This window comes from Mustelus asterias, unplaced genomic scaffold, assembly GCF_964213995.1.
Source record: "Mustelus asterias unplaced genomic scaffold, sMusAst1.hap1.1 HAP1_SCAFFOLD_2625, whole genome shotgun sequence".
Lineage (NCBI taxonomy): Eukaryota > Metazoa > Chordata > Chondrichthyes > Carcharhiniformes > Triakidae > Mustelus > Mustelus asterias.
The window spans coordinates 25417-50603 of record NW_027592570.1 but is presented as its reverse complement, the minus strand read 5'-3'; the positions used below and the strand labels follow the sequence as shown (position 1 = coordinate 50603).

General features: G+C 54.6%; 2 protein-coding genes across 3 annotated transcripts in view; both read right to left on the bottom strand.

Annotated features, from left to right (window-relative positions):
- Positions 1–7071: 7071 nt before the first annotated feature.
- Positions 7072–9079, bottom strand: LOC144489880 (uncharacterized). The gene has a single exon (XM_078207710.1). It carries the CDS (start codon positions 9077–9079, stop codon positions 7859–7861), a length of 1221 nt encoding a protein of 406 aa, XP_078063836.1. The 3' UTR covers positions 7072–7858.
- The window catches only part of snx15 (sorting nexin 15), a 32054-nt gene continuing 13938 nt past the window's right edge, over positions 7072–25187 (bottom strand). Inside the window, exons 4-9 of one of the 2 annotated variants that reach the window (XM_078207708.1) lie at positions 23102–23217; positions 22350–22728; positions 21187–21432; positions 20107–20403; positions 11377–11501; positions 7072–9367 (exon numbers count right to left, since the gene is read on the bottom strand). In XM_078207708.1, the coding sequence (XP_078063834.1) occupies positions 9365–9367; positions 11377–11501; positions 20107–20403; positions 21187–21432; positions 22350–22728; positions 23102–23217 (1166 nt within the window). In that variant the 3' untranslated portion in view covers positions 7072–9364. The remainder of the gene's footprint in view (positions 9368–11376; positions 11502–20106; positions 20404–21186; positions 21433–22349; positions 22729–23101; positions 23218–25187) is intronic. The other variant, XM_078207709.1, reaches the window with a different exon arrangement.

Below are 25187 nucleotides of genomic sequence, written 5' to 3'. Positions count from 1 at the left end.
CCGGGGGCAAGCGAGGGGGGGGGGGGCCCGGGGGCAAGCGAGGGGGGGGGGGCCCGGGGGCAAGCGAGGGGGGGGGGCCCGGGGGCAAGCGAGGGGGGGGGGCCGGGGGCAAGCGAGGGGGGGGGGGCCCGGGGGCAAGCGAGGGGGGGGGGCCCGGGGGCAAGCGAGGGGGGGGGCCCGGGGGCAAGCGAGGGGGGGGGGGCCCGGGGGCAAGCGAGGGGGGGGGTGCCGGGGGCAAGCGAGGGGGGGGGGGGGCCCGGGGGCAAGCGAGGGGGGGGGGGTCCGGGGGCAAGCGCGGGGGGAGGGGGTCCGGGGGCAAGCGAGGGGGGGGGGGTCCGGGGGCAAGCGAGGGGGGGGGTCCGGGGGCAAGCGCGGTGGAGGGGCAAGACTGCCGACAAGTAACCAAATAAAAGGATGACGGGTTATTGAGTTTCTCTGTGTCTTTGTTTCGCCTGAACCAATCCCCTCACCCCGCGCTGACCCCTCACCCCGCGCTGACCCCTCACCCCGCACTGACCTTGCATTGACAGGTCACTGTCCCGTGGTGACCCCTCACCCCTGCATAGACTGCCAACAGCCTCGGGCAGCGCCAATCTTATCGTGCAAGCTGGCTGCCTATTCGACTACCGAAGCCTTCACAACAAAGCCTGTTCTGGCTCTCAGCTGACACTGGCTGGAAAAGAACAGGTGGCTCAAACCCTGTCCAGCATGGAGGACACACTCTCACACACACACTCTCACACACACACTCTCACACACACACACACTCTCACACACACTCTCACACACACACTCTCACACACACACTCTCACACACACTCTCTCATAAATGGCAGAGCCATCAGGAGTATAGAAACACAGAGGGACCTCGGTGTGCAAGTCCACAAATCCTTGAAGGTGGCAACACAGGTGGAGAAGGTGGTGAAGAAGGCATATGGTATGCTTGACTTTATAGGACGGGGTATAGAGTATAAAAGCTGGAGTCTGATGATGCAGCTGTATAGAACACTGGTTAGGCCACATTTGGAGTACTGTGTCCAGTTCTGGTCGCCGCACTACCAGAAGGACGTGGAGGCGTTAGAGAGAGTGCAGAGAAGGTTTACCAGGATGTTGCCTGGTATGGAGGGTCTTAGCTATGAGGAGAGATTGGGTAAACTGGGGTTGTTCTCCCTGGAAAGACGGAGAATGAGGGGAGACCTAATAGAGGTGCATAAAATTATGAAGGGTATAGATAGGGTGAACAGTGGGAAGCTTTTTCCCAGGTCGGAGGTGACGATCACGAGGGGTCACGGGCTCAAGGTGAGTGGGGTGAGGTATAACTCAGATATCAGAGGGACGTTTTTTACACAGAGGGTGGTGGGGGCCTGGAATGCGCTGCCAAGTAGGGTGGTGGAGGCAGGCACGCTGACATCGTTTAAGACTTACCTGGATAGTCACATGAGCAGCTTGGGAATGGAGGGATACAAACGATTGGTCTAGTTGGACCAAGGAGCGGCACAGGCTTGGAGGGCCGAAGGGCCTGTTTCCTGTGCTGTACTGTTCTTTGTTCTTTGTTCACACACACATTCTCTCACACACACATTCTCTCACACACACATTCTCTCACACACACATTCTCTCACACACACCTCCTCCTCCTGTTGTTCTAATTGTGGCCACAGGGACGGGAGGTCAGTTGGAGTCTCAGTTGAATATCGAGTGGGAATGGATGATTCCGGTGGGCAGAGGGTGAGGATTTGGGGGTTCCCGGAGTAGACGCAGCGGTGTCAAACTGAGACATTGCTGGAAAGGGACAGAGAGACCTGTTGTCGAAGCTTTTCATCTCACACCCAACAGGACAAACACAAGAATACCAAATTCCACTACTGTACAGGGGCGGCACAGCGGGTTAGCACTGCCGCCTCACAGCGCCAGGGACCCGGGTTCAAATCCCGGCTCAGGTCACTGTCTGTGTGGAGTCTGCACGTTCTCTCCCCGTGTCTGCATGGGTTTCCTCCGGGTGCTCCGGTTCCCTCCCACAGTCCGAAGATGTGCAGGTTAGGTGGGTTGGCCATGCTAAATTGCCCCTTAGTGTCCAAAGATGTGTAGGTTAGGTGGATTGGCCATGCTAAATTGCCCCTTAGTGTCCAAAGATGTGCGGGTTAGGGGGATTGGCCATGCTAAATTGCCCCTTAGTGTCCAAAGATGTGCAGGTTAGGTGGAGTGGCTATGCTAAATGTGAGGGGTTATGGGCCTGGGTAAGCTAGTCTGTCAGAGTCAGTGCAGGCTCAATGGGCCGAATGGCCTCCTGCACTGTGGGGATTCTATCCCTATGATGCTACAGGGGAATGGGTCCTGATTGGCTGACAAGTCGACCTTGATTGACTAAAATGTTGCCGTGGAGAAGCCAATCAGAGTTGTCTCGCCCCCTGCCAGTGAATCCACTTGCCCCGGCGTTCCAATTCTGGGATGGGGTTCCATTGGGAATTCTAGGTGGGACTGAGTAAGCAGATCGTCATTGCTTAGGTCTTCGTGGGGGGGAGGGGGCGTTTAGAGAGGTGAAAGGATCTCTCCTTCTCCCACCAACCATGGCTGGGTAGGGACCCTCCATCTGGTCACCCCACCCCCCCAGGCTGGGCACAAGTCTGGCTATTGAGTTTCGCCAAGCAGCCAGACACAGAGACGGAGGATCTCGCTGAGGACTGGATTCTGGAGCTGGAACCCAGTTTAAATCTGCTTGGATGGGTTTAAATTGCCCTAAGAGGGCTCAGACTCTGCCAGTCCCAGCTCTGCTGTGTGTCTGAAGGGACAAGAGGAATCGGGAAGGACTCTCCCAGGCTGGAACCCTGCGCCCTGATCTACCTGGGACAGCAGTGTGCGGGTGGAAAGAGGTTTTAAAAATTCATTCATGGGATGTGGGCGCCGCTGGCCAGGGCAATGTGGTGGGAGAGCCGCCATCTTGAACCCACTGCAGGTCCCGTGTGGTGTAGGTACATCCACAGTGCTGTTAGGGAGGGAGTTCCAGGATTGTGATTGGACATCAGTCAGTCCCAGTGTGTGGTGTAGGTACACCCACAGTGCTGTTAGGGAGGGAGTTCCAGGATTGTGATTGGACAACAGTCAGTCCCCGTGTGTGGTGTAGGTACACCCACAGTGCTGTTAGGGAGGGAGTTCCAGGATTGTGATTGGACAACAGTCAGTCCCCGTGTGTGGTGTAGGTACACCCACAGTGTTGTTAGGGAGGGAGTTCCAGGATTGTGATTGGACAACAGTCAGTCCCCGTGTGTGGTGTAGGTACACCCACAGTGTTGTTAGGGAGGGAGTTCCAGGATTGTGATTGGACAACAGTCAGTCCCAGTGTGTGGTGTAGGTACACCCACAGTGCTGTTAGGGACGGAGTTCCAGGATTGCGATTGGACAACAGTCAGTCCCCGTGTGTGGTGTAGGTACACCCACAGTGCTGTTAGGGAAGGGGTTCCAGGATTTTGACCCCAGCCACAGTGAAGGAATGGCCGATATATTTCCAAGTCGGGATGGTGAGTGACTCGGAGGGGGAGCTTGCAGGTGGGGGTGTTCCCCATGTGTCTGCTGCCCCCACCCCCCTTGTCCTTCTAGATGGTAGAGGTGGCGGGTTTGGAAGGTGCTGTTGAAGGAGCCTTGGTGAGTTCCTCAGAGGTTCCGGTGTTTACTTCGGAGACCAGCAGAACCCCTTCAGCTGCAGCTGCTGGCAGGCAGGGAGGAGGGTGACTTTCCCACCTTACACCCTCCCCCATTCCAAACCCCTAAATGCCTTCCACCAGACATAAGACCCAGTCAGCTATTCGACTGTGGAAGATGTCACAATCCAGCAGAGTTTCCTCCCCTGGCCCATACGCTACCCCCACCCTTCCCTGGTGGAAGTAACCCCGAGGAGGAAGGCTGACTGATTTCCCCTAACCCTGCCCGGTGCCAACCCAGGGGCTCACCGAGGGAACAGCTAAAGCACCTCTCCAGCCAGCGTCCTGGCACTATGCAGAGCTGTATGGCTCATCTGAGGCACAGCAATTGGCAGTGCTGCAGGGACACTGGGCGAGCCACCGGCAGTGCTGCGGGGACGCTGGCCGAGCCACCGGCAGTGCTGCGGGGACGCTGGGCGAGCCACCGGCAGTGCTGCGGGGACACTGGATGAGCCACTGGGGAGTGCTGCGGGGACACTGGACGAGCCTCTGGCAGTGCTGCAGGGACATTGGATAATCCACTGGCAGTGCTGTAGGGGACACTGGATAATCCACTGGCAGTGCTGCAGGGGACACTGGATAATCCACCGGCAGTGCTGTAGGAGACACTGGATAATCCACTGGCAATGCTGCAGGGGACACTGGGCGAGCCACAGGCAGTGCCATAGGGGACACTGGATAATCCACTGGCAGTGCCGCAGGGGACACTGGATAATCCACTGGCAGTGCCGCAGGGGACACTGGATAATCCACTGGCAGTGCCGCAGGGGACACTGGATAATCCACTGGCAGTGCCGCAGGGGACACTGGATAATCCACTGGCAGTGCCGCAGGGGACACTGGATAATCCACTGGCAGTGCCGCAGGGGACACTGGATAATCCACTGGCAGTGCCGCAGGGGACACTGGATAATCCACTGGCAGTGCCGCAGGGGACACTGGATAATCCACTGGCAGTGCCGCAGGGGACACTGGATAATCCACTGGCAGTGCCGCAGGGGACACTGGATAATCCACTGGCAGTGCCGCAGGGGACACTGGATAATCCACTGGCAGTGCCGCAGGGGACACTGGATAATCCACTGGCAGTGCCGCAGGGGACACTGGATAATCCACTGGCAGTGCCGCAGGGGACACTGGATAATCCACTGGCAGTGCCGCAGGGGACACTGGATAATCCACTGGCAGTGCCGCAGGGGACACTGGATAATCCAATGGCAGTGCCGCAGGGGACACTGGATAATCCACTGGCAGTGCCGCAGGGGACACTGGATAATCTAATGGCAGTGCCGTAGGGGACACTGGATCATCCACTGGCAGTGCCGTAGGGGACACTGGATCATCCACTGGCAGTGCCATAGGGGACACTGGATCACCCACTGGCAGTGCCGTAGGGGACACTGGATCATCCACTGGCAGTGCCGTAGGGGACAATGGATAATCCACTGGCAGTGCCGTAGGGGACACTGGCGAGCCACTGGCAGTGCCGTAGGGGACACTGGATAATCCACTGGCAGTGCCGTAGGGGACACTGGATAATCCACTGGCTGTGCTGCAGGGACATTGGATAATTCACTGGCAGTGCTGCAGTGGACACTGGATAATCCACTGGCAGTGCTGCAGGGACACTGGATAGTCCACTGGCAGTGCTGCAGCGACACTGGATAATCCACTGGCAGTGCCGTAGGGGACACTGGATAATCCACTGGCAGTGCTGCAGGGGACACTGGGCGAGCCAGTGGCAGTGCTGAAGGGACACTGGGCGAGCCACTGGCAATGCTACAGGGGCACTGGGCGAGCCACTGGCAGTGCTGAAGGGACACTGGGCGAGCCACTGGCAGTGCAGCTGCTTGTTCTAACAAGTAAAAAACCTCGGAAAGGGCCTTGAGGTAGAAGGATTTGACGAGATATTGAGTTAACCACAACACAGGGGTGTTAAACCTCTGCCCCCGCTCCCTCCCGCTTTTCCCAGATCCATTCATTCACTCTTAGCCCCAGTGCCTCGAGACCAGAGGTCGTGCAGCGATCGGAGCTCCGTGCAGTAAAGCTCAGGGGTGTGACTGGGACAGGAGGGGAATCTCCCAGCTTTCCAACTCTCACATCCTGGTCACAACAGGCAAGCGAGCAAACTTCAACTTTATTTATTAGTCACAAGTCGGCTTAAATTAACACTGCAATGAAGTTCCTGTGAAAATCCGGCGCCTGTTCGGGGCACAGAGGGAGAATTTAGCACCTAACCCGCACGTCCTTTTGGGACTGTGGGAGGAAACCGGAGCACCCGGAGGAAACCCACGCAGACACGGGGAAAACATGCAAACTCCACACAGACAGTGACACCCAGGCCGGGAATCGAACCCCAAACTAAGGGGCAATTTAACATGGCCAATCCCCCTAACCAGCACGGGGACTGCAGCGGGTTCAAGATGGCAGCTCACCCACCGCTCTCTCAAGGGGGTAGTTAGGGATGAACGACGGGCCCGGCCAGTGACCCCCACGTCCCGTGAAATTATTTTTAAAAATCTTTCAATCCGCTGCCCCGGGGTAGGTCAGACTGTGGAAGTATTTTAAACTCCCTTAAAACTGAAAGCTAGTTCCCGATGTGGGATGAGGGGTGTGTGAAAGGACATAGAACAAAGAACAGTACAGCACAGAACAGGCCCTTCGGCCCACGATGTTGTGCCGAGCTTTATCTGAAACCAAGATCAAGCTATCCCACTCCCTATCATCCTGGTGTGCTCCATGTGCCTATCCAATAACCGCTTAAATGTTCCTAAAATGTCTGACTCCACTATCACTGCAGGCAGTCCATTCCACACCCCAATCACTCTCTGCGTAAAGAACCTACCTCTGATATCCTTCCTATATCTCCCACCATGAACCCTATAGTTATGCCCCCTTGTAATAGCTCCATCCACCCGAGGAAATAGTCTTTGAACGTTCACTCTATCTATCCCCTTCATCATTTTATACACCTCTATTAAGTCTCCCCTCAGCCTCCTCCGCTCCAGAGAGAACAGCCCTAGCTCCCTCAACCTTTCCTCATAAGACCTACCCTCCAAACCAGGCAGCATCCTGGTAAATCTCCTCTGCACTCTTTCCAGCGTTTCCACATCCTTCTTATAGTGAGGTGACCAGAACTGCACACAATATTCCAAATGTGGTCTCACCAAGGTCCTGTACAGTTGCAGCATAACCCCACGGCTCTTAAACTCCAACCCCCTGTTAGTAAAAGCTAACACACTATAGGCCTTCTTCACAGGACACTTCCTGATGGGACAGAGTCTGGGACACACTCCCAGCAGAATCCGGACGGTAGGAGTGGGATTCGGACTTCACCAGCCGACACAGTGCAAAGATCGTGAGACTGGACAGCGTCGGTTGAGAATGATTTTAATTGGAGTCAGACCAGGTGGTTAAGATGCACATGACCACACATTCATCAGCCTGGGACAAAGATTCAACAGTTAAGGCTCCAAAGTGCTTTGAACCGGCAGTGAGGAAGAGCAGGCGGTGTCGAGGGGACAATGTGCGAGACCGATCGCTGACTCGATGTCAGGAGGGTTCTGTCCCGACTCCTGGATATCACCAACACACACACCAGCAAGTGGCCTGGGTTTTCACAAAGCCACAGGTCGCACCTCCACAGAGAGTGGATTTGTCTCACACTCAGACCCCCCCCCCTGCACACCCTCGCACACTCACATTATAAACCCCAGGAACTGGCAGAACAGCTGAATACACAGCACCGAATAATTCCCGGCCAGGGACTCTCCGAGAACATCCTCTCTGTGCCGTCGATATTCTGTTATTGATCGAGGGAGATACAGGGGGAGGGAGAAAGACAGAGAGCGAGAGAGTGAGAGAGGGGTTCCCAATCTCTCCATCATGCTGAGGGGGGGTCCTGATCTCACTCGGGCTGAGGGGGGGAGGTCTCGATCTCTCTCTCGGGCTGAGGTGGGGGTCTCGATCTCTCTCTCTCTCGGGCTGAGGGGGGGTCTTGATCTCTCTCGGGCTGAGGGGGGGGGGGGTCTCGATCTCTCTCTCGGGCTGAGGTGGGGGTCTCGATCTCTCTCTCGGGCTGAGGGGGGTCTCGATCTCTCCCTCTCTCTCTCAGGCTGAGGGGGTTCTCGATCTCTCTCGGGCTGAGGGGGGGTCTCGATCTCTCACTGAGGGGGGGGGGGGGTCTCGATCTCTCTCTCTCGGGCTGAGGGGGGGGTCTCGATCTCTCTCTCTCTCGGGCTGAGGGAGGGTCTCGATCTCTCTCGGGCTGAGGGGGGTCTCGATCTCTCTCTCACTCTTGGGCTGACGGGGGGAGTCTCGATCTCTCTCTCTCTCGGGCTGAGGGGGGTCTCGATCTCTCTCTCTCGGGCTGAGGGGGGGCCTCGATCTATCTCGGGCTGAGGGGGGGTCTCGATCTCTCTCTCTCTCGGGCTGAGGGGGGTCTCGATCTCTCTCTCTCTCGGGCTGAGGGGGGGTCTCGATCTCTCTCGGGTTGAGGGGGGCTCTCGATCTCTCTCTTTCTCGGGCTGAGGGGGGTCTTGATCTCTCTCTCTCGGGCTGAGGGGGGTCTCGATCTCTCTCTCTCTCTCTCGGGCTGAAGGGGGGGTCTCGATCTCTCTTGGGCTGAGGGGGGTCTTGATCTCTCTCTCTCGGGCTGAGGGGGGGGTCTCGATCTCTCTCTCTCTCTCTCTCGGGCTGAGGGGGGGGTCTCGATCTCTCTCGGGCTGAGGGGGGGTCTTGAGCTCTCTCTCTCGGGCTGAGGGGGTCCTCAATCTCTCTCTCTTGGGCTGAGGGGGGGGGTCTCGATCTCTCTCGGGCTGAGGGGGAGTCTTGATCTCTCTCTCTCGGGCTGAGGGGGTCCTCGATCTCTCTCTCTTGGGCTGAGGGGGGGGGGGTCTCGATTTCTCTCGGGCTGAGGGGGGGTCTTGATCTCTCTCTCTCGGGCTGAGGGGGTCCTCGATCTCTCTCTCTTGGGCTGAGGGGGGGGGGGTTTCGATCTCTCTCTCTCTCTCGGACTGAGGGGGGTCTCGATCTCTCTCTCTCGGGCTGAGGGGGGTCTCGATCTCTCTCTCTTGGGCTGAGGGGGGGGTCTCGATCTCTCTCTCTCGGGCTGAGGGGGGGGTCTCGATCTCTCTCTCTCTCTCTCGGGCTGAGGGGGGTCTCGATCTCTCTCTCTCTCGGGCTGAGGGGGGGGTTTCGATCTCTCTCTCTCTCTCGGGCTGAGGGGGGGTTTCGATCTCTCGGGCTGAGGGGGGGTCTCGATCTCTCTCTCTCGGGCTGAGGGGGGGTCTCGATCTCTCTCTCTCTCGGGCTGAGGGGGGGTCCTTAAATAGTCCCCCCTCCACCTTGCAGGTGGGTGGCTCTCCCACGATGCTCTGTCCCATTGCCAGTGTCAGTCTCCGAATCCCCCGACGGGCCGCGCTGTCTCAGCGGGGGGAGGTGGGGGGTCCGTTGGCCGGTCCGCTGGGTGGTTCCACAGTGTCCGCAGCAAGGTGGGGGTGTCCGCAGTGGGGGAGCCGGTCAGTCAACGGAGGAGGCAGCGAGCTGACTGATCAGGAAGGCAATTGGTAAGACCATTATTTGTTACCATCGGCAGGCCAGAGGTTCGCCTGCTTCACCGGCTAGTGCCCGGGTACACCCGCCTCGGCATGGCTTCACTCAGTTAACAGTCACTAGAAAGATAGAAAAACAATTTATTATTCAATCGAGAGACTCAGACAGAACTTAACCCAACATCCCCTCAATCACACACAACAGCACGGGGTGAGATACAGAGTAAAGCTCCCTCTACACTGTCCCCATCAAACACTCCCAGGACAGGTACAGCACAGGGTTAGATACAGAGTAAAGCTCCCTCTACACTGTCCCCCATCAAACACTCCCAGGACAGGTACAGCATGGGGTTAGATACAGAGTAAAGCTCCCTCTACACTGTCCCCATCAAACACTCCCAGGACAGGTACAGCACGGGGTTAGATACAGAGTAAAGCTCCCTCTACACTGTCCCCCATCAAACACTCCCAGGACAGGTACAGCACGGGGTTAGATACAGAGTAAAGCTCCCTCTACACTGTCCCCATCAAACACTCCCAGGACAGGTACAGCACGGGGTTAGATACAGAGTAAAGCTCCCTCTACACTGTCCCCCATCAAACACTCCCAGGATAGTTACAGCACAGGGTTAGATACAGAGTAAAGTTCCCTCTACACTGTCCCCATCAAACACTCCCAGGACAGGTACAGCACGGGGTTAGATACAGAGTAAAGCTCCCTCTACACTGTCCCCCATCAAACACTCCCAGGACAGGTACAGCACGGGGTTAGATACAGAGTAAAGCTCCCTCTACAGTGCCCCATCAAACACTCCCAGGACAGGTACAGCACGGGGTTAGATACAGAGTAAAGCTCCCTCTACACTGTCCCCATCAAACACTCCCAGGACAGGTACAGCACGGGGTTAGATACAGAGTAAAGCTCCCTCTACACTGTCCCCCATCAAACACTCCCAGGACAGGTACAGCATGGGGTTAGATATAGAGTAAAGCTCCCACTACACTGTCCCCATCAAACACTCCCAGGACAGGTACAGCACGGGGTTAGATACAGAGTAAAGCTCCCTCTACAGTGCCCCATCAAACACTCCCGGGACAGGTACAGCACGGGGTTAGATACAGAATAAAGCTCCCTCTACACTGTCCCCCATCAAACACTCGCAGGACAGGTACAGCACGGGGTTAGATACAGAGTAAAGCTCCCTCTACAGTGCCCCATCAAACACTCCCGGGACAGGTACAGCACGGGGTTAGATACAGAATAAAGCTCCCTCTACACTGTCCCCCATCAAACACTCCCAGGACAGGTACAGCACAGGGTTAGATACAGAGTAAAGCTCCCTCTACACTGTCCCCCATCAAACACTCCCAGGACAGGTACAGCACGGGGTTAGATACAGAGTAAAGCTCCCTCTACACTGTCCCCATCAAACACTCCCAGGACAGGTACAGCACGGGGTTAGATACAGAGTAAAGCTCCCTCTACACTGTCCACCCATCAAACACTCCCAGGACAGGTACAGCACGGGGTTAGATACAGAGTAAAGCTCCCTCTACACTGTCCCCCATCAAACACTCCCAGGACAGGTACAGCACGGGGTTAGATACAGAGTAAAGCTCCCTCTGCACTGTCCCCATCAAACACTCCCAGGACAGGTACAGCACGGGGTTAGATACAGAGTAAAGCTCCCTCTGCACTGTCCCCATCAAACACTCCCGGGACAGGGACAGCACGGGGTTAGATACAGAGTAAAGCTCCCTCTACACTGTCCCCATCAAACACTCCCAGGACAGGTACAGCACGGGGTTAGATACAGAGTAAAGCTCCCTCTGCACTGTCCCCATCAAACACTCCCAGGACAGGTACAGCACGGGGTTAGATACAGAGTAAAGCTCCCTCTGCACTGTCCCCATCAAACACTCCCAGGACAGGTACAGCACGGGGTTAGATACAGAGTAAAGCTCCCTCTGCACTGTCCCCATCAAACACTCCCGGGACAGGGACAGCACGGGGTTAGATACAGAGTAAAGCTCCCTCTACACTGTCCCCCATCAAACACTCCCAGGACAGGTACAGCACGGGGTTAGATACAGAGTAACGCTCCCTCTTTCTGCGTCTGGAGACTTACCGAGGAGGAAGGCGTGTCATTTGCCGAGGACCCGTTAAGGTGCAGTGTGAAGATGGTCTCCGCGTGCTTCAAGTACTCCGCCGTCTTTTTCTTAACAGCCTCGCGCCGTTCTGCGCTCAGGTCTCCTGCCAAGACAGGGGCAGGAACGCATCGATTAGGCTGCTCTGCCCACTGATGCCAGCATGTTCAGCCCTGCCCTCCAGCTGGTACAGGAGCCAGCTCGCCCCTCTCTGCCAGCCTCATCCACTCCAGCCCCTGTGTGAAGGAGCTACCCCCCGCTCCCCCCACACCCTCCCGCGCGCACGTGCCCCGGTGTAAGTCAAGCAGGTCATTTTTTATTCATCCGTGGGACATGGGCGTCGCTGGCTGGGCCCAGCATTTATTGCCCATCCCTAGTTGTCCCTTGGAGGGCAGTTGAGAGTCAACCACATTGGCTGTGGCTCTTGAGTCACCTTACAGTACAGGAGGAGGCCATTTGGCCCATCGAGCCTGCACCGATAACAATCCCACTCAGGCCCTATCCCTGTAACCCCACATATTTACCCTGCTAATCCCTCTAACCTACACATCCCGGGACACTCAGGGGCAATTTAGCATGGCCAATCCACCTATTCTGCACATGTGTTCTCTGCTTGAACAGAGGGGAGTACAATAGGATGAGGGCAGAATCGGCTCATGTCGACTGGGAGCGCAGACTAGTTGGTCGGACAGCTGAGCAACAGTGGCGGATTTTTAAGGAGATTTTTCTCAGTACTCAGCAAAAATATATTCCTGTGATAAAGAAGGAATGTAAGAAAAGGGATAACCAGCCGTGGATAACTAAGGAAATAAAGGAGAATATTAAATTAAAAACCAATGCATACAGAGTGGCCAAAACTAGTGGGGAATTAGAAGATTGAGAAAGCTTTAAAAAACAACAAAGAACTACTAAGAAAGCGATAAAGAAAGGAAAGATAGAGTATGAAACTAAACTAGCACAAAATATAAAAACTGATAGTAAAAGTTTTTACAAATATATAAAAAGGAAAAGAGTAGCTAAAGTAAATGTTGGTCCCTTAGAAGACGAGAAGGGGGATTTAATAATGGGGAACGAGGAAATGGCCGAGGCCTTAAACAAGTTTTTTGTGTCGGTCTTCACGGTAGAGGACACAAATAGCTTACCAAAAATTGACAGTCGTGGGACTGTAGGGGGTCCTTAAAACGATTACTATTACTAAAAAGGTAGTGCTTGGTAGGCTAATGGGACTAAAGGTAGACAAGTCCCCGGGCCCGGATGGAATGCATCCCAGGGTACTGAAGGAAATGGCAGAAGTAATAGCGGATGCGCTGGTTGTAATTTATCAAAATTCACTGGACTCTGGGGAGGTGCCGGCTGATTGGAAAACGGCTACTGTTACGCCGCTGTTTAAAAAAGGAGGTAGACAAAAGGCGGGTAACTACAGGCCGGTTAGCTTAACATCCGTAGTTGGGAAATTGCTGGAATCCATCATTAAAGAAGAAATTGCAGGACACCTGGAAAAAATTGGTTTGATCAAGCAGACGCAGCATGGATTCATGAAGGGAAAGTTGTGTTTGATGAATTTACTGGATTTTTATGAAGATGTAACGAGTGCGGTTAACAGAGGGGAACCGGTGGATGTGGTGTTTTTGGATTTCCAGAAGGCGTTCGATAAGGTGCCTCACAAAAGGTTGCTGCAGAAGATTAGGGTACACGGAGTTGGGGGTAAAGTGTTAGTGTGGATTGAGGATTGGCTATCTAACAGGAAGCAGAGAGTTGGAATAAATGGGTGCTTTTCTGGTTGGCAGTTGGTGACTAGTGGCGTGCCGCAGGGATCGGTGCTGGGGCTTCAACTGTTTACCACATACATCGACGATCTGGAGGAGGGGACCGAGTGTAGGGTAACAAAGTTTGCGGATGATATAAAGATGAGTGGGAAAGCAAATTGCGTGGAGGACACAGAGAGTCTGCAGAGAGATTTGGATAGGCTAAGTGAGTGGGCGAGGATCTGGCAGATGGAGTATAACGTTGGTAAGTGTGAGGTTATCCACTTTGGAAGGAATAATAGTAAAATGGACTATTATTTAAATGGTGAAAAATTACAACATGCTACTGTGCAGAGGGACCTGGGGGTCCTTGTGCATGAATCACAAAAACTCAGTTTGCAGGTGCAGCAGGTGATCAAGAAGGCAAATGGAATGTTGGCCTTTATCGCGAGAGGGATGGAGTATAAACGCAGGGAGGTCTTGCTGCAACTGTACAAGGCACTGGTGAGGCTGCAACTAGAGTACTGTGTGTAATTTTGGTCCCCTTATTTGCGGAAGGATGTATTGGCCTTGGAGGGAGTACAGAGAAGGTTCACCAGGTTGATACCGGAGATGAGGGGGTTAGCTTATGAGGAGAGATTGAGTAGATTGGGCCTGTACTCATTGGAGTTTAGAAGGCTGAGGGGAGATCTTATAGAGACATATAAGATAATGAAGGGGCTAGACAGGGTAGAGGCAGAGAGATTCTTTCCACTTAGAAAGGAAACAAGAACTAGAGGGCACAGCCTCAAAATAAGGGGGAGTCAGTTTAGAACAGAGTTGAGGAGGAACTTCTTCTCTCAGAGGGTAGTGAATCTCTGGAATTCTCTGCTCATTGAAGCAGTGGAGGCTACCTCGTTAAATATCTTTAAGTCACAGATAGATAGATTTCTGATCAATAAGGGAATTAAGGGTTATGGGGAGAGGGCGGGTAAGTGGAACTAAACCCACTATCAGATCAGCCATGATCTTATTGAATGGCGGGGCAGGCTCGAGGGGCTAGATGGCCTACTCCTGCTCCTATTTCTTATGTTCTTATGTAAGCCAGACCGGGTTTCCTTTCCTAAAGAGACGTTAGACCATAAGACATCGGAGCAGAATTAGGCCACTCGGCCCATCGTGTCTGCTCCGCCATTCAATCATGGCTGATATTTTTCTCATCCCCATTCTCCTGCCTTTTCCCCATAACCCCTGATCCCCTTATTAATCAAGAACCTATCTATCTCTGTCTTAAAGACACTCAATGACCCGGCCTCCACAGCCTTCTGCGGCAAAGAGTTCCACAGATTCACCACTCTCTGGCTGAAGAAATTCCTCCTCATCTCTGTTTTAAAGGACCCTTTAGCCTGAGGTTGTGCCCCCTGGTTCCAGTTTTTCCTACTAGTGGAAACATCCTCTCCACATCCACTCTATCCAGGCCTCGCAGTATCTTGTAAGTTTCAATAAGATCCCCCCTCATCCGTCTAAACTCCAACGTGTGAACCAGATGGGTTTTTCCAACAACGGGTCATCAGTAGATTCTTAATTTCAGATTTTTTTTTTATTTAATTCAAATTCCATCATCTGCCGTGGGCGGGATTCGAACCCGGGTCCCCCAGAACATTAGCTGAGTTTCTGGATTAATAGTCCAGCGATAATACCACTAGGCCGTCGCCTCCCACATGATAACTGAAGTTCCTCATCCCATTCTTGTGAACGGATTCATTTCAATGGCTTCTACCCAAATGGGATGATATTTCCTCGATCGACGATTGCCCCACTATCAACATCCTGGGGGTTACAACTGACCAGAAACTGAACTGGACCCAGCCATATAAATACTGTGGCTACCAGAGCAGGTCAGAGGCTGGGAATCCTGCGGAGAGTAACTCACCTCCTGACTCCCCCCAAAGCCTGTCCACTGAGAATCATAGAACATAGAACAGTGCAGCACAGAACAGGCCCTTCAGCCCACGATGTTGTGCCAAGCTTTATCTGAAACCAAGATCAAGCTATCCCACTCCCTATCATCCTGGTGTGCTCCATGTGCCTATCCAATAACCGCTTAAATGTTCCTAAAGTGTCTGACTCCACTATCACTGCAGGCAGTCCATTCCACACCCCAACCACTCTCTGCGTAAAGAACCTACCTCTGATATCCTTCCTATATCTCCCACCATGAACCCTATAGTTATGCCCCCTCGTAATAGCTCCATCCACCCGAGGAAATAGTCTTTGAACGTTCACTCTATCTATTCCCTTCATCATTTTATAAACCTGTATTAAGTCTCCCCTCAGCCTCCTCCGCTCCAGAGAGAACAGCCCTAGCTCCCTCAACCTTTCCTCATAAGATCTACCCTCCAAACCAGGGAACATCCTGGTAAATCTCCTCTGCACTCTTTCCAGCGCTTCCACATCCTTCTTATAGTGAGGTGACCAGAACTGCACACAATATTCCAAATGTGGTCTCACCAAGGTCCTGTACAGTTGCAGCATAACCCCACGGCTCTTAAACTCAAACCCCCTGTTAATAAAAGCTAACACACTATAGGCCTTCTTCACAGCTCTATCCACTTGAGTGGCAACCTTTAGAGATCTGTGGATATGGACCCCAAGATCTCTCTGTTCCTCAAAGAACAAAGAAAATTACAGCTCAGGAACGGGCCCTTCGGCCCTCCAAGCCTGCACCGACCACGCTGCCAGACTTAACTAAAACCCCCTACCCTTCTGGGGACCATATCCCTCTATTCCCATCTCATTCATGTACTTGTCAAGATGCCCCTTAAAAGTCACTACCGTATCCGCTTCCACTACCTCCCCCGGCAACGAGTTCTGGGCACCCACCACTCTCTGTGTAAAAAATCTGCCCTGTACATCTCAAAGAACAAAGAACAGTACAGCACAGGAAACAGGCCCTTCGGCCCTCCAAGCCTGTGTCGCTCCTTGGTCCAACTAGACCAATTGTTTGTATCCCTCCATTCCCAGGCTGCTCATGTGACTATCCAGGTAAGTCTTAAACGATGTCAGCGTGCCTGCCTCCACCACCCTACTTGGCAGCACATTCCAGGCCCCCACCACCCTCTGTGTAAAAAACGTCCCTCTGATGTCTGAGTTATACTTCGCCCCTCTCAGCTTGAGCCCGTGACCCCTCGTGATCGTCACCTCCGACCTGGGAAAAAGCTTCCCACTGTTCACCCTATCTATACCCTTCATAATCTTGTATACCTCTATTAGATCTCCCCTCATTCTCCGTCTTTCCAAGGAGAACAACCCCAGTCTACATCCATACCAGACAACATCCTGGTAAACCTTCTCTGCACTCTCTCCAATGCCTCCACGTCCTTCTGGTAGTGCGGCGACCAGAACTGGACGCAGTACTCCAAATGTAGCCTAACCAGCGTTCTATACAGCTGCATCATCAGACTCCAGCTTTTATACTCTATACCCCGTCCTATAAAGGCAAGCATACCATATGCCTTCTTCACCACCTTCTCCACCTGTGTTGCCACCTTCAAGGATTTGTGGACTTGCACACCGAGGTCCCTCTGTGTTTCTATACTCCTGATGACTCTGCCATTTATTGTATAACTCCTCCCTACATTATTTCTTCCAAAATGCATCACTTCGCATTTATCCGGATTAAACTCCATCTGCCACCTCTCCGCCCAATTTTCCAGCCTATCTATATCCTGCTGTATTGCCCGACAATGCTCTTCGCTATCCGCAATTCCAGCCATCTTCGTGTCATCCGCAAACTTGCTGATTACACCAGTTACACCTTCTTCCAAATCATTTATATATATCACAAATAGCAGAGGTCCCAGTACAGAGCCCTGCCGAACACCACTGGTCACAGACCTCCAGCCGGAAAAAGACCCTTCGACCACTACCCTCTGTCTCCTATGGCCAAGCCAGTTCTCCACCCATCTAGCCACTTCTCCTTGTATCCCATGAGCCTTAACCTTCTTAACCAACCTGCCATGTGGGACTTTGTCAAATGCCTTACTGAAATCCATATAGACGACATCCACGGCCCTTCCTTCATCAACCGTTTTTGTCACTTCCTCAAAAAACTCCACCAAATTTGTAAGGCACGATCTCCCTCTTACAAAACCATGCTGTCTGTCACTAATGAGATTGTTCCGTTCTAAATGCACATACATCCTGTCTCTAAGAATCCTCTCCAACAACTCCCCTACCACGGACGTCAAGCTCACCGGCCTATAATTTCCTGGGTTATCCCTGCTACCCTTCTTAAACAACGGGACCACATTCGCTATCCTCCAATCCTCAGAGACCTCACCCGTGTCCAAAGAAGCGACAAAGATTTCCGTCAGAGGCCCAGCAATTTCATCTCTCGTCTCCCTGAGCAGTCGAGGATAGATGCCATCAGGCCCTGGGGCTTTGTCAGTTTTAATGTTCCCTAAAAAACCTAACACTTCCTCTCTTGTAATGGAGATTTTCTCTAACGGGTCAACACCTCCCTCCGAGACACTCCCGGTTAACACGCCCCTCTCCTTCGTGAATACCGATGCAAAGTATTCATTTAGGATCTCTCCTACCTCCACAGTCTTCAGAACCCTACCTTTGACCCTGTAATCCACATTTAAATTAGTCCTACCAAAATGAATCACCTCACATTTATCAGGGTTAAACTCCATTTGCCATTTTTCAGCCCAGCTTTGCATCCTATCTATGTCTCTTTGCAGCCTACAACAGCCCTCCACCTCATCCACTACTCCACCAATCTTGGTGTCATCAGCAAATTTACTGATCCACCCTTCAGCCCCCTCCTCTAAGTCATTAATAAAAATCACAAAGAGCAGAGGACCAAGCACTGGTCCCTGTGGCACTCCGCTAGCAACCTGCCTCCAGTCCGAAAATTTTCCATCCACCACCACCCTGTGTCTTCGATCAGATAGCCAGTTACCTATCCAATCGGCCAACTTTCCCTCTATCCCACACCTCCTTACTTTCATCATAAGCCGACCATGGGGGACCTTATCAAACGCCTTACTAAAATCCATGTATATGACATCAACTGCCCTATCTTCATCAACACACTTAGTTACCTCCTCAAAAAATTCTATCAAATTTGTGAGGCACGACTTGCCCTTCACGAATCCGTGCTGACTATCCCGGATTAATCCGCATCTTTCTAAATGGTCGTAAATCCCATCCCTAAGGACCTTTTCCATCAATTTACCAACCACCGAAGTAAGACTAACCGGTCTATAATAGGTCTATAATAGGGTCATTTCTATTCCCTTTCTTAAACAGAGGAACAACATTCGCCACTCTCCAGTCCTCTGGCACCATCCCCGTGGACAGTGAGGACCCAAAGATCAAAGCCAAAGGCTCTGCAATCTTATCCCTTGCCTCCCAAAGAATCCTAGGATATATTTCATCAGGCCCAGGGGACTTATGGACCTTCAGTTTATTCAAAACTGCCAGTACATTCTCCCTCCGAACATCTATTTCCTCCAGCCTATTAGCCTGTAACACCTTCTCTTCCTCAAAAACATGACCCCTCTCCTTGGTGAACACTGAAGAAAAGTATTCATCACCTCGCCTATCTCTACTGACTCCATACACAAGTACCCACTACTGTCCTTGACCGGCCCTAACCTCACCCTGGTCATTCTTTTATTCCTCACATAAGAGTCCTGCAGAGAGTAACTCACCTCCTGACTCCCCCCAAAGCCTGTCCACTGGGAATCCTGTGATGAATAACTCGCCTTCCGATTCCCCAAAGCCTGTCCACCATCTACAAGGACACAAGTCAGGAGTGTGATGGAACACTCCCCACTTGTCTGGATGAGTGGGGCTCCCAACAACACTCGAGAAGCTCGACACCATCCAGGACAAAGCAGCCCCGCTCGATCGACAGGCTAACCACAAACACTCACTCCCTCCACCACCGACGCACAGTGGCAGCAGTGTGTACCATCTACAAGATGCACTGCAGCGACTCGCCAAGGCTCCTTCAACAGCACATTCCAAACCCACCACCGAGAAGGACAAGGGGGGCAGCAGACACATGGGGAACACCACCACCTGCAAGTTGCCCCTCCAAGGCAGCCACCCAGATACATCCAGGGTAACCGCCTCCCTCAACTCGACATGGGTTCTGTATCTGCTCTCAACCTGCGTCACACTCAATCCTGCTGAGAAACTAGCCTCCCCTAGGAGATCGCAGGTTTCTGGGTGTGTTGGGGAGAGTTATAGAACAAAGAGATTTAGGGGTACAGGTTCATAGCTTCTTGAAAGTGGAGTCACAGGTGGACAGAGTGGTGAAGGCGGCATTCGGCATCCTTGGTTTCATTGGTCAGAACATTGAATACAGGAGTTGGGGCGTCTTGTTGAAGTTGTACAAGACATTGGTAAGGCCACACTTGAAATACTGTGTGCAGTTCTGGTCACCCTATTATAGAAAGGATATTATTAAACTAGAAAGAGTGCAGGAAAGATTTACTAGGATGCTACCGGGACTTGATGGATTGAGTTATAAGGAGAGGCTGGATAGACTGGGACTTTATTCTCTGGAGCGTAGGAGGCTGAGGGGTGATCTTATAGAGGTCTATAAAATAATGAGGGGCACAGATCAGCTCGATAGTCAATATCTTTTCCCAAAGGTAGGGGAGTCTAAAACTAGAGGGCATAGGTTTAAGGTGAGAGGGGAGAGATACAAAAGGGTCCAGAGGGGCAATTTTTTCACACAGAGGGTGGTGAGTGTCTGGAACAAGCTGCCAGAGGCAGTAGTAGAGGTGGGTACAATTTTGTCTTTTAAAAAGCATTTAGATAGTTACATGGGTACGATGGGTATGGAGGGATATGGGCCAAATGCGGGCAATTGGGACTAGCTTAGGGCTTAAAAAAAGAGGGCAGCATGGACAAGTTGGGCCGAAGGGCCTGTTCCCATGCTGTAAACCTCGATGACTCACCCACCTTGCAGCCCCTTCAGCAGGATGTCCACACCATTCTGGTAGCAGCGGAAGGCGACCTCATATTCCTGCGTGGATTCCCTCTCCAGGGCCTCTTTGATGCACTCAGCAGCCGTGCTCAGATACTCAGCGCAGTCTAGCTCCTCCGGGACGGGGGGCGGCGGCGAGTCCTCGTCTGGGGGCACCCTGAGGTGCAGGAGCCGTTTCTCCAACTCATCGGTGGGCCTGGGGGTGTGCAGAGAGCTGGGGGAATCAGCCAGCTCCACGAGGCTGCTCTGCTGGCTGGCATCCGGCAGAGAGTCTGCAAAACAAACAGAGGCCGTGCTAACTCTTTCAACCGGACAGGTACACGCTCTTTCCTTGGACAGTCTGGAGGGAGCTTTACTCTGTATCTAACCCCGTGCTGTACCTGTCCTGGGAGTGTTTGATGGGGACAGTGTAGAGGGAGCTTTACTCTGTATCTAACCCCGTGCTGTACCTGTCCTGGGAGTGTTTGATGGGGGACAGTGTAGAGGGAGCTTTACTCTGTATCTAACCCCATGCTGTACCTGTCCTGGGAGTGTTTGATGGGGGACAGTGTAGAGGGAGCTTTACTCTGTATCTAACCCCGTGCAGTACCTGTCCTGGGAGTGTTTGATGGGGACAGTGTGGAGGGAGCTTTACTCTGTATCGAACCCCGTGCTGTACCTGTCCTGGGAGTGTTTGATGGGGGACAGTGTAGAGGGAGCCTTACTCTGTATCTAACCCCGTGCTGTACCTGTCCTGGGAGTGTTTGATGGGGACAGTGTGGAGGGAGCTTTACTCTGTATCTAACCCCATGCTGTACCTGTCCTGGGAGTGTTTGATGGGGGACAGTGTAGAGGGAGCTTTACTCTGTATCTAACCCCGTGCTGTACCTGTCCTGGGAGTGTTTGATGGGGGACAGTGTAGAGGGAGCTTTACTCTGTATCTAACCCCATGCTGTACCTGTCCTGGGAGTGTTTGATGGGGACAGTGTCGGGGGAGACAGTGAGAGGGTGAGAACCACAATGTGTTAAACGCTGAGAATCCTTCTCCCTCCCACAGCGGTTGATGGGATATTCACCCAGCAGTTCCCCAGCTGTCCGGGGCGGTGCTTGCCCTGGGGATCCCTCCTGTAGCCCGGCTCGGGTCTGTGGGGCTGGCTGACACTCACCCACGTCTCCCTTGGCACAGGGGTCAAACAGTGCCAGCTCGGTGTGGGACAGTGGGGATCCGGTTCGCAGCCTCAGCTCCTCCTGCTCTTCCTCCGTTCCCGAATCGAATGGAGAGTTTGTCTCCCTTTCCCGCCTCTGAGCAGGATCCGCTTCCTCTGAAACACAAGAGAGAGGCTGTCGGTGCTGGAACGCTGAGACGACGCTGACTGGGACTCGGGGCACGCAAACCGCCGCCGTGTCAGACACAGAATGTACCGACCAGAGATCCCCATCACACCACCCTCCCCTCTCTCTCCCTCTCTTTCCCCCTCACCCCCCCCTCTCTTTCCCCCTCACCCCCCCCTCTCTTTCCCCCTCACCCCCCCTCTCTCTCACCCCCCCTCCCCCTCACCCCCCCCTCTCTTTCCCCCTCACCCCCCCCTCTCTTTCCCCCTCACCCCCCCCCTCTCTTTCCCCCTCACCCCCCCCTCTCTTTCCCCCTCACCCCCCCTCTCTCTCACCCCCCCTCCCCCTCACCCCCCTCACCCCTCTCTCTCCCCTACCCCTCTCTCTCTCTCCTCTTTCCCTCTTCTTTCTCCCCCCTTCCCCCCTCTCTCTCCCCACCCACCCACCCACACACACCCATTTCCCCCAATGCCAGCTGTAGAATTATAGAATCCTACAGTGCAGAAGGAGGCCATTTGGCCCATCGAGTCTGGGCAACAGACAACAATCCCACCCAGGCCCTATCCCCATAACTCCATACATTTACCCTAGCTAGTCCCCCTGACACTAAGGGGCAATTTAGCATGGCCAATCCACCGAACCCGCACATCTTTGGACACTAAGGGATAATTTAGCATGGCCAATCCACCTAACCTACACATCTTTGGACGGTGGGAGGAAACCGGAGCACCCGGAGGAAACCCACGCAGACACGGGGAGAACGTGCAGACTCCACACAGACAGTGACCCGAGCCGGGAATCGAACCCGGGTCACTGGCGCTGTGAGGCAGCGGTGTTAACCATTGTGCCACCGTGCTGCTTGCGTACCATGGTGAAACATAAGGTGCAGCAACAAAGCAGAAGTTACCCACAATCCGGTGTGTTGCTTGGGCTGGATTGAGGGGCACTGGGCTGTGTGGCGCTGGGCCGTGTGGCGCTGGGCCGTGTGGCGCTGGGCCGTGCGGCGCTGGGCCGTGTGGCGCTGGGCCGTGCGGCGCTGGGCCGTGCGGCGCTGGGCCGTGTGGCGCTGGGCCATGCCAGGCCGGGTGATCAGCCTCTCCTCCTCCATCCAACTCCCTCCTGGTCAGGGGCTGAGTCAATCCTCCGGATTCAGGCCCCGCTGGTGAGTGACTGGGCCACGAGGGCGGTGGCTGGCTCTCTCCCGAGGGCAGGGGGATGAGTGGGGCGGGCAGACTCGGAGCCTCGTGAGACGCTGCCAGTTCCAGGGGCTGGTAAATCTCGGCATCCTGCGGGAAGAGGAGAAACGTCAGAACACATCCCAGTCCTGGGCACTCTCCCCTCATAATGCCCCCGTCATCCCCCTCGCCTCGTAATCCCTCGCACCTCACACTCACCCCGCGCTCTCCCCTCACGGTGGCCCCTTTAACTGCGTCATCAAAACCTCCCTTGCATCGTAAATCCCTCACCCCGGGCCCATGAACCAGATGGTTTTTTTTTCGACAATCGATGCTAGTTTGCCCCGGTCGACATTACTGAGACGAGCTGAATCGTTTCAGATTTTATTAATGGAATTTTCTTTCCACCAGTTGCCGTGGTGGGATCTGAACCCATGTCTCCACTGGCAGGCTGGCACACCGGCAGGTTCACACTGGCACACACCTTGAAGAAGTCCTTCAGCTGTGGACTGTTGTATAACGCCGGGATGTTAACCGTGAACTGCAGCATTTCCTCGGCACAGTGACGTCTCTCCTCAATCACTGCATCGTCAAAGCGCCCTGAAAACAGAGAGCGCGATTATTAACGGCAGCGCCAGCCTGGATAGCGCCACAGCCCACACTGATCCCCAAACCCAGCGGGAAGCACGGCCCACACTGATCCCCAAACCCAGCGGGACGCACGGCCCACACTGATCCCCACACCCAGCGGGAAGCACGGCCCACACTGATCCCCAAACCCAGCGGGAAGCACGGCCCACACTGATCCCCAGCGGGAAGCACGGCCCACACTGATCCCCAGCGGGAAGCACGGCCCACACTGATCCCCAAACCCAGCGGGAAGCACGGCCCACAATGATCCCCAAACCCATCGGAAAACACGGCCCACACTGATCCACTCAACCAGCGGGAAGAACAGCCCACACTGATCCCCAAACCCAGCGGGAAGCACGGCCCACACTGATCCACAAACCCAGCGGGAAGCACGGCCCACACTGATCCCCAAACCCATCGGGAAGCACGGCCCACACTGATCCCACACCCAGCGGGAAGCACGGCCCACACTGACCCCCAGCGGGAAGCACGGCCCACACTGATCCCCAAACCCAGCGGGAAGCACGGCCCACACTGATCCCCACACCCAGCGGGAAGCACGGCCCACACTGATCCCCAAACCCAGCGGGAAGCACGGCCCACACTGATCCCCAAACCCAGCGGGAAGCACGGCCCACACTGATCCCCAAACCCAGCGGGAAGCACGGCCCACCCTGATCCCCAGCGGGAAGCACGGCCCACACTGATCCCCAAACCCAGCGGGAAGCACGGCCCACACTGATCCCCAGCGGGAAGCATGGCCCACACTGATCCCCACACCCAGTGGGAAGCACGGCCCACACTGATCCCCAAACCCAGCGGGAAGCACGGCCCACACTGATCCCCAGCGGGAAGCCCGGCCCACACTGATCCCCACACCCAGCGGGAAGCACGGCCCACACTGATCCCCAGTGGGAAGCACGGCCCACACTGATCCCCAAACCCAGCGGGAAGCATGGCCCACACTGATCCCCAAACCCAGCGGGAAGCACGGCCCACACTGATCCCCACACCCAGCGGGAAGCACGGCCCACACTGATCCCCAAACCCAGCGCGAAGCACGGCCCACACTGATCCCCAAAACCAGCGGGAAGCACGGCCCACACTGATCCCCTCACCCAGCGGGAAGAACAGCCCACACTGATCCCCAAACCCAGCGGGAAGCACGGCCCACACTGATCCCCAAACCCAGCGGGAAGCACGGCCCACACTGATCCCCTCACCCAGCGGGAAGCACGGCCCACACTGATCCCCAAACCCAGCGGGAAGCACGGCCCACACTGATCCCCTCACCCAGCGGGAAGAACAGCCCACACTGATCCCCAAACCCAGCGGGAAACACGGCCCACACTGATCCCCAAACCCAGCAGGAATAACAGCCCACACTGATCCCCAAACCCATCGGGAAGCACGGCCCACACTGATGCCCAGCGGGAAGCACGGCCCACACTGATCCCACACCCAGCGGGAAGCACGGCCCACACTGACCCCCAGCGGGAAGCATGGCCCACACTGATCCCCAAACCCAGCGGGAAGCACGGCCCACACTGATCTCCACACCCAGCGGGAAGCACGGCCCACACTGATCCCCAAACCCAGCGGGAAGCACGGCCCACACTGATCCCCAAACCCAGCGGGAAGCACGGCCCACACTGATCCCCAAAACCAGCGGGAAGCACGGCCCACACTGATCCCCAAACACAGCGGGAAGCACGGCCCACACTGATCCCCAAACCCAGCGGGAAGCACGGCCCACACTGATCCCCAAACCCAGCGGGAAGCACGGCCCACACTGATCCCCAAACCCAGCGGGAAGCACGGCCCACACTGATCCCCAGCGGGAAGCACGGCCCACACTGATCCCCAAACCCAGCGGGAAGCACGGCCCACACTGATCCCCAGCGGGAAGCACGGCCCACCCTGATCCCCAGCGGGAA